The sequence below is a fragment of the Triticum urartu genome, chromosome 5A (genome assembly GCF_056163025.1).
Source record: "Triticum urartu cultivar PI428250 chromosome 5A, HENAU_Tu73, whole genome shotgun sequence".
NCBI classification, from domain to species: Eukaryota; Viridiplantae; Streptophyta; class Magnoliopsida; order Poales; family Poaceae; genus Triticum; species Triticum urartu.
Genome location: NC_141877.1, coordinates 6,135,061 through 6,144,062, shown reverse-complemented (window position 1 = coordinate 6,144,062; position 9,002 = coordinate 6,135,061). Strand labels below are relative to the sequence as shown.

General features: G+C 46.0%; 1 protein-coding gene across 1 annotated transcript; it reads left to right on the top strand.

The window, feature by feature from the left end:
• The first annotated feature begins 236 nt into the window (after positions 1-236).
• On the top strand, positions 237-6,459 carry LOC125506811 (plasma membrane ATPase 1). The gene is made up of 20 exons (XM_048671516.2): positions 237-405; positions 688-906; positions 1,335-1,472; positions 1,601-1,735; positions 1,826-2,005; positions 2,096-2,302; positions 2,392-2,511; positions 2,588-2,707; positions 2,796-2,918; positions 3,017-3,121; positions 3,325-3,469; positions 3,616-3,783; positions 3,890-4,128; positions 4,211-4,243; positions 4,552-4,633; positions 4,741-4,901; positions 5,052-5,237; positions 5,325-5,507; positions 5,595-5,773; positions 6,010-6,459. The coding sequence occupies exons 1-20, from the start codon at positions 349-351 to the stop codon at positions 6,107-6,109; spliced, it is 2,880 nt and encodes a 959-aa protein (XP_048527473.1). The 5' UTR covers positions 237-348; the 3' UTR covers positions 6,110-6,459.
• The last annotated feature ends 2,543 nt before the right edge of the window (positions 6,460-9,002 follow it).

The following is a 9,002-nucleotide window of genomic DNA, read 5'->3' as shown; positions in this document are numbered from 1 at the left end:
GCATGCCATCAACTTCATGCGTGTTCTTGCTCCAATGTTCATCCTTCTCCAAGCTAGGCCCTTCATTTGTAAGCAAAACAAATGTATCCAATTTAGGCAGCATCATAATCTCATGAATATTAGAATCATTACCAAGAAACGAAAGTATCTGGTAATTTAATTGACGTGCGTGAGCTCTAGTAATTGGTCCAGTATATGTAACAGTAGAGGCTGTAGGTGTAACAATGTTATTGATGTCTTCATCATGAGAAGATCTTGGTTCCGGCGAGGGGAACCGCCGACCCTCCCACCGGGCAAGGGAAAGAAAGGCGCGAGGCGGAGGGAGGGAGGGAGATCCCTGCCGCCGCCATGGCCGAGAAGGAGGCCGGCAACCTCGAGGCCGTCCTCAAGGAGGTCGTCGACCTGGTACGCACCCTACCACCGCGGCCTCTTCCGCCCTCCTCTCCTCCCCTCAGTCCAGGCTTCTTGGGGGGCTTCTTTCTTGGGGGGATTTGGAGCTTCTTGCGCCTTTGATTCGCTGCCAGGGGTTCCTCGCTTCCTCTTAATTCGACTTCTTGGTTCAGACATTGTAGCATCTCAGGAGCTCCTCCTCCCCTCCCCTTCTTTCGCCCTTCAATCAATCTTGTTTAGTTCATACCGCCGCTGCTCTGTTTCTCAAGTTCGGCTCTGCTTCTTGTGCTGCTGCAGGAGAACATACCCCTGGAGGAGGTGTTCGACAACCTGAGATGCAGCCGCGCCGGCCTCACCGCGGAGCAGGCGCAGCAGCGCCTCCAAATCTTCGGCGCCAACAAGCTGGAGGAGAAGGAGGAGAGCAAGGTCCTCAAGTTCCTGGGCTTCATGTGGAACCCGCTCTCCTGGGTCATGGAGGCCGCCGCCATCATGGCCATCGCGCTCGCCAACGGAGGGGTATTTCTCTTTTTCCTTCCCATCTTGCTTACTGCACTGCATACACAAATTTACAGTCCAAGATTGGGTCATTTCACATCTTGTATGTATGCCTTGTTTAACTGGAGATTGCGTGTCTGTCATCAGGGCAACTGGTTCCTCAACCTGAAAATTTCTCAACTTGAATGAAGATTCTAGTTGAGGACAAGTGAATAAATCTGACTAGTTTTTTGTTGCTTAGAAACTTAGAGTTCAAGATCGGGTGATCTAACATCTTCTTTTAATATTCTTGTGTGATTTTGTCATCAGGGGAGCCAACCTGCTGACCCTCAATTTTTTTTTCTTCTCACCATGTTTGCTGCGTACACAAACTTACAGTTCAAGATTGGACAATGTAACATTTGTTTTGTTTTGTTTTGTTCTTCTTGTCTAATTTTGCCGTCAATCAGAATAAGCCGCCGGACTGGCAGGACTTCATCGGCATCATCACCCTGCTGGTTATCAACTCCACCATCAGTTTCATCGAGGAGAACAATGCCGGCAACGCCGCCGCCGCGCTCATGGCCCGTCTCGCGCCCAAAGCCAAGGTCCTGTCATTTGCGCCACCTACCACTCTATATATGCTGCTTCAGTATGCCTACATGTCGGTTTTCAGTTGAGGTGTCCCAACCCACATAGCTCATTCACAAGTCTGAACTTTTCTGTCATAATTCAGATTCTTCGCGATGGCCGGTGGACCGAGGAAGACGCGGCCATCCTTGTGCCAGGGGACGTCATCAGCATCAAGCTCGGAGACATCATACCTGCAGATGCACGCCTCCTAGAGGGAGACCCTCTCAAGATTGATCAGGTCCTTCCCTTCCCATTGTTCCTGACTTGTTGAAGCTGTTACTTTTGAGGCTTCTCTGCATAACATAATTTCTCTTCTCTTGTGCTGTAGTCTGCCCTCACTGGAGAATCATTGCCGGCCACCAAAGGCCCCGGTGATGGCGTCTACTCCGGTTCGACCGTCAAGCAAGGTGAGATCGAAGCCGTCGTGATCGCCACCGGTGTTCACACCTTCTTCGGAAAGGCTGCGCACCTTGTTGACTCCACTAACCAAGTGGGCCATTTTCAGAAGGCAAGACTGTAGCCATCACCTTACCTTTCTGTTTATTTCTTGATTGCATTTGTTGACGATATCGATGATACTATTATCTTACCGGTGCAGGTTCTGACGGCCATTGGGAACTTCTGCATTTGTTCGATTGGTGTGGGAATGTTCATCGAGATCATTGTAATGTATCCTATCCAGCACAGGGCGTACCGCCCTGGAATTGACAACCTCTTGGTCCTTCTCATTGGAGGCATTCCCATAGCCATGCCGACAGTCTTATCCGTGACTATGGCTATCGGGTCACATCGATTATCTCAACAGGTTTTCACCTGCTACACAAGCATAGTTTGGCTTTCGGTTTTTTTAATCTGCATTAATTTACTGAACCACGGTATGATTTATTTTTTCAGGGAGCTATCACAAAGAGAATGACTGCAATCGAGGAGATGGCGGGCATGGATGTCCTTTGCAGTGACAAAACTGGGACTTTGACTCTCAATAAGCTTACTGTGGACAAGAACCTTGTTGAGGTAAGGCGAGGATATTACTTGAACTCTTGCATTCTTTTTCTGATTCATATATCTTATGAAAACAAGTCCGGCCCAGGTTTTCGAAAGAGGCATCACTCAGGACCAAGTGATTCTCATGGCTGCTAGAGCGTCTCGAACAGAAAACCAAGATGCTATCGATACTGCAATTGTTGGGATGCTAGCTGATCCGAAAGAGGTACTGTGCCATACTTTGTCGATGCGCTGGCAGATGATTTTACCTCATTTATATGATGAAATGACTGTTTGCCCATATGTTCACGCAGGCACGTGCTGGTATTCAAGAAGTTCATTTTCTGCCATTCAATCCTACTGACAAGAGAACGGCGCTGACATACATTGACGCTGATGGCAAAATGCACCGTGTTAGTAAGGGTGCACCCGAGCAGGTACCACAAGAATGAACTGGTTTTATGTTGATATCCTAGCATTGCCTTATGGGAATATTATGCTCACGATTGCTATAAACCCAATGAATTGACTGCAGATTCTTCACCTCGCTCACAACACATCGGAAATAGAGCGGAGGGTCCATGCTGTGATTGACAAATTTGCAGAGCGTGGACTTCGATCGCTGGCTGTAGCGTATCAGGTGAGAAAAATTACAGCATAAAGTTAGTAAGCCTTGTCCATGCAAATGGGAGAGTGCAACTTAAGCGAGTTTTCTGAACAATCTGGCTTCCGTATCCGTCACTTATGCCCTTATAATGACTACCGTTGGTCGACCTTAATTATTTCTTCTTGTATCTGTTTTTGGTATGTGTTGTCTTAACGGTGTATATCCTGAAAATGCAGGAAGTACCAGATGGGAGGAAAGAAAGCCCTGGTGGCCCATGGCACTTTGCTGGTCTGATGCCACTTTTTGATCCTCCTAGACATGACAGTGCTGAAACAATCCGGAGGGCACTTAACCTTGGTGTTAATGTCAAGATGATCACAGGTAATATTTTCATTGGATCAATATCCAATTAATCTCTATCTTCCTTCCTCTGTTCCATTTATGTCTGACGCATTCCTGTTAATTTCAATGTGGCAAGGTTGTTACTTATTTCCTACCATTTCTTATTTTCTTCTTCAAATGTTCAGGTGATCAGCTCGCCATTGGAAAGGAAACAGGGCGTCGCCTGGGAATGGGTACAAACATGTATCCTTCATCTGCTCTGTTGGGGCAGAAAAATTCAGACGAGTCCATTTCTGCTTTACCAGTTGATGATCTCATTGAGAAAGCTGATGGTTTTGCTGGCGTCTTCCCTGGTATGCTTTTTTATGAATGAAATTACAGCACTGCAAAAACTGGGAGTTGGGAGAGCGAACAAATATTTTTAGTTCCACATTGATCGAGTGATTGCTTTTTCTGCAGAGCACAAGTATGAGATTGTGAAACGCCTGCAAGCACGAAAGCACATCTGTGGAATGACGGGTGATGGAGTAAATGATGCTCCAGCTCTAAAGAAAGCAGATATTGGTATTGCTGTTGCTGATGCCACTGATGCAGCCAGGAGTGCTTCAGATATTGTCCTCACAGAACCAGGCCTCAGCGTGATCATCAGTGCTGTGCTTACCAGTCGTGCAATTTTCCAGCGTATGAAGAACTACACTGTATGTGATAGTGTGCCTGAGTATTATTTCCTACTTTTTTGCTTGTGCTGTATATATGGCTAACGCATTGTGATGCGTGCAGATCTATGCTGTCTCCATCACAATTCGTATTGTGGTAAGTTTTTCTTGTATTTCACCTCTGAATTATACTTCCAGAGCAATACATGTTTCGGTCACATGATTTGCAATGCTGGTTTTAAATGGTGTCAAGTTGCACATTCTATTTATTTGGGAAATTGTCATTGATGCTTCTGTTGGGGATCAAAATTTCACTTATTCAACTTAACAAAGGTTACAAGATCTGTACGCATAAATGTTTTTGGAATATATATTCATCTTAAGCACTGAAGTTTCGCCCATCTGGCCTATATGCCTTCCTTCAGGGTTAACTCAGTATCTTCCTTTTCTGCTTACCTTTAACAGCTTGGATTTATGCTACTTGCCCTCATCTGGAAGTTCGACTTTCCACCGTTCATGGTCCTGATCATAGCGATTCTAAATGATGGTACAATCCCTCTACCTCCCTTCTCTGTTTCAGAACAGAAGTAGAATCAGAAAGTATATAAATATTTAAACTTCTTTAACTATTTGTCGTGAACTTGTGGTCAATAGGTACCATCATGACTATATCAAAGGATCGGGTAAAACCATCTCCACTACCCGACAGCTGGAAGCTGGCTGAGATTTTCACAACTGGAGTTATCCTTGGTGGATACTTGGCAATAATGACGGTCATCTTCTTCTGGGCTGCGTACAAGACAAACTTTTTCCCGGTAAGATGACTCTGCTTAGGCGAACAAAATCTAAATTTTGGTGAATCTTAAGCGAATTGCTGTGTACCCTTGGGTAGTAAACTTGGCTAAAAACTATTTTTATGATGTCTACTACAACTTACCGACGCTTACAACTTAATAAAATTTCAGAGATTGTTTCATGTCGAAAGCCTCGAGAAGACAGCTCAGGACGATATCCAAAAGCTCGCGGCTGCCATTTACCTCCAAGTCAGCACCATCAGCCAAGCTCTCATCTTTGTCACCAGGTCACGCAGCTGGTCATTTGCCGAGCGTCCTGGGTTTCTACTGGTCTTTGCATTCTTCGTTGCGCAGCTGGTTTGCTCCTAACTCCCTGCCCCTCTTATAAACTGCTTCAGGAGAAAAGCACATCAAGCTAAAAAACCTTCCCATTAATATTTACAGATTGCTACACTGATCGCGGTGTATGCTGACTGGCCGTTCACTCAGATCAAAGGCATCGGGTGGGGCTGGGCTGGCGTCGTGTGGCTCTACAATATCATCACATACCTCCCGCTCGATATCATCAAGTTCCTCATCCGATACACTCTGAGCGGCAAAGCATGGGATCTCGTCATCGATCAAAGGGTAATAATAACATGTGCTGCACAAACTGTCTTGGCCCACGCCTTTTGGACCATGTATCATGCATGACAAATGTTCATCTTTCTGTAGATTGCGTTCACAAGGAAGAAAGACTTCGGCAAGGAGGAGAGGGAGCTCAAGTGGGCACACGCTCAGAGGACCCTCCATGGGCTGCAGCCACCGGATGCTAAGATGTTCTCGGAGAAGGGGGGCTACAATGAGCTGAATCACATGGCTGAAGAGGCCAAGAGGAGGGCCGAGATTGCAAGGTAGGACCAGTCAATCAATCATAGCCCTTCCTTGCATATAATTTCCCCTGGTCCCTTATCGGTCCAGCTGTCCCTCCTTTCCCCCCTCATTGGCTCATTATCACTCATGAATTCATCTCTGGACATGCATGTGTCTTCTCTAATATCAGTAGGCATGCATGTAGGCAATAGTGACATAAGCAGTTGTGTTTGTCGACAACGGTGTGAAACTAACTGTACTGTCATGGTTACTACAGGTTGAGGGAGCTTCATACTGTGAAACTGTATTGGCATGTAGGATGTATGGGAATCGGAAATGCCAACCGACCCTATTGTAGAGAGGTTAAATTTAGTTGAAGAAAACAATTTGTTGAAGGTAAAAATAAAAAAAAATTGAGGAGGAGAAGATGATATTGGAGTTGCATGTTGCGGATGTGGTCGATGATCACAAGATCAAGATGGATGCAATGCGCTTGAAGATTAGAAAGATTAGAAAATATGCCATTCATACCGAGGCTTGGTATCATTATGCCGTTGGATCAATTGTTACCTTGGTTGCGATTATGATCGCATTTGTTTTCGCATTGAAATGTTTTACATAGTTTCAATGTATGGTTTAATTAATTAGATGCTCTGGAGAGCTATATGTTGTTAGATGAGAACTATGTATGCACTTTGGTTTTAATGTGATGATGAACTTCTATTAATTTGGACACTTAATTATATATAATGCACGCGGTGAACCGGCAATGGATGTACGGTGACAGACACACCTGTGAGTACATTAAGGGCGTGCATGAGTTTCTCGATGCGGCTGAGGCAAACAAGCAGAATGGTTTTATGTGTTGTCCATGCACTGAATGTGGGAATACGAGGTCTTACTCTAACCGGAAAATCCTTCACTCCCACCTTCTTTACAAGGGTTTCATGCCACACTATAATGTTTGGATGAGGCACGGAGAAATAGGGGTTATGATGGAAGACGGCGAAGAAGAAGAGTACGATGACAACTATGTGCCCCCTGAATACGGTGATGCTGCAACGGGTGGAGCTGGTGAAGATCAAGAGGAACCAGACGATGTGCCCAATGATACTGCAACGGGTGAAGCTGCTGAAGATCAAGAGGAACCAGACGATGTGCCCGATGATGATGATCTCCGCCGGGTCATTGTCGATGCAAGGACGCAATGCGAAAGTCAAAAGGAGAAGCTGAAGTTCGATCACATATTAGAGGATCACAAAAAAGGGTTGTACCCCAATTGCGAAGATGGCAACACAAAGCTCGGTACCGTACTGGAATTGTTGCAATGGAAGGCAGAGAATGCTGTGGCTGATAAAGGATTTGAGAAGTTACTGAAAATATTGAAGAAGAAGCTTCCAAAGGATAACGAATTGCCCGACAGTACATACGCAGCAAAGAAGGTTGTATGCCCTCTAGGATTGGAGGTGGAGAAGATACATGCATGCCCTAATGACTACATCCTCTACCGTAGTGCATACAAGGATCTGAACGCATGCCCGGTATGCGGTGCATTGCGGTATAAGATCAGACGAGATGACCCTGGTGATGTTGACGGCGAGCCCCCCAGGAAGAGGGTTCCTACGAAGGTGATGTGGTATGCTCCTATAATACCACGGTTGAAACGTCTGTTCAGAAACGAAGAGCATGCCAAGTTGATGCGATGGCACAGTGAGAACCGAAAGAAAGATGGGAAGTTGAGAGCACCCGCTGACGGGTCGCAGTGGTGAAAAATCGAGAGAAAGTACTGGGATGAGTTTGCAAAGGACCCAAGGAATGTATGGTTTGCTTTAAGCACGGATGGCATTAATCCTTTCGGGGAGCAGAGCAGCAATCACAGCACCTGGCCCGTGACTCTGTGTATGTATAACCTTCCTCCTTGGATGTGCATGAAGCGGAAGTTCATTATGATGCCAGTTCTCGTCCAAGGCTCTAAGCAACCCGGCAACGACATTGATGTGTACCTAAGGCCATTAGTTGAAGAACTTTTACAGCTGTGGAATGGAAACGGTGTACGTACGTGGGATGAGCACAGACAGGAGGAATTTAACCTTAAGGTGTTGCTGTTCGTGACCATCAACGATTGGCCCGCTCTCAGTAACCTTTCAGGACAGACAAACAAAGGATACCACGCATGCACGCACTGTTTAGATGACACTGAAAGTATATACCTGGACAAATGCAGGAAGAATGTGTACCTGGGCCATCGTCGATTTATTCCGACCAACCATCAATGTCAAAAGAAAGACAAGCATTTCAAAAGCAAGGCAGATCACCGGAAGAAGCCCGCCATGCGTACCGGTGATCACGTACTTGCTATGGTCAATGATTTACACGTAATCTTTGGAAAGGGTCCCGGTGGACTAGCTATTCCGAATGACGCTGAGGGACACGCACCCATGTGGAAGAAGAAATCTATATTTTGGGACCTACCCTACTGGAAAGACCTAGAGGTCCGCTCTTCAATCGACGTGATGCACGTGACGAAGAACCTTTGCGTGAACCTGCTAGGCTTCTTGGGCGTGTATGGGAAGACAAAAGATACACCTGAGGCACGGGAGGACCTGCAACGTTTGCACGAAAAAGACGGCATGCCTCCGAAGCAGTATAAAGGTCCTGCCAGCTACGCTCTTACGAAAGAAGAGAAAGAAATCTTCTTTGAATGCCTGCTCAGTATGAAGGTCACGACTGGCTTCTCTTCGAATATAAAGGGAATAATAAATATGCCAGAGAAAAAGTTTCAGAACCTAAAGTCTCATGACTGCCACGTGATTATGACGCAACTGCTTTCGGTTGCATTGAGGGGGCTTCTACCGGAAAACTTCTGATTAGCCATTGTGAAGCTATGTGCATTCCTCAATGCAATCTCTCAGAAGGTGATCGATCCAGAAATCGTACCAAGGCTAAGGAGTGATGTGGCGCAATGTCTTGTCAGTTTCGAGCTGGTGTTCCCACCATCCTTCTTCAATATCATGACGCACGTCCTAGTTCATCTAGTCGACGAGATTGTCATCCTGGGGCCCGTATTTCTACACAATATGTTCCCCTTTGAGAGGTTCATGGGAGTCCTAAAGAAATATGTCCGTAACCGCGCTAGGCCAGAAGGAAGCATCTCCATGGGCCATCAAACAGAGGATGTTATCGGGTTTTGTGTTGACTTCATTCCTGGCCTTAAGAAGATAGGTCTCCCTAAATCGCGGTATGAGGGGAGACTGACTGGAAAAGGCACTC

Bases quoted from the DNA above. Each gene is read 5' to 3' on its own strand.
- LOC125506811 (XM_048671516.2), top strand. From the start codon at position 349: ATGGCCGAGAAGGAGGCCGGCAACCTCGAGGCCGTCCTCAAGGAGGTC. The intron at 1,473-1,600 runs GTCCTGTCATTT...GTCATAATTCAG, and splicing joins GTCTCGCGCCCAAAGCCAAG to ATTCTTCGCGATGGCCGGTG. The intron at 4,634-4,740 runs GTACAATCCCTC...TGTGGTCAATAG, and splicing joins CATAGCGATTCTAAATGATG to GTACCATCATGACTATATCA.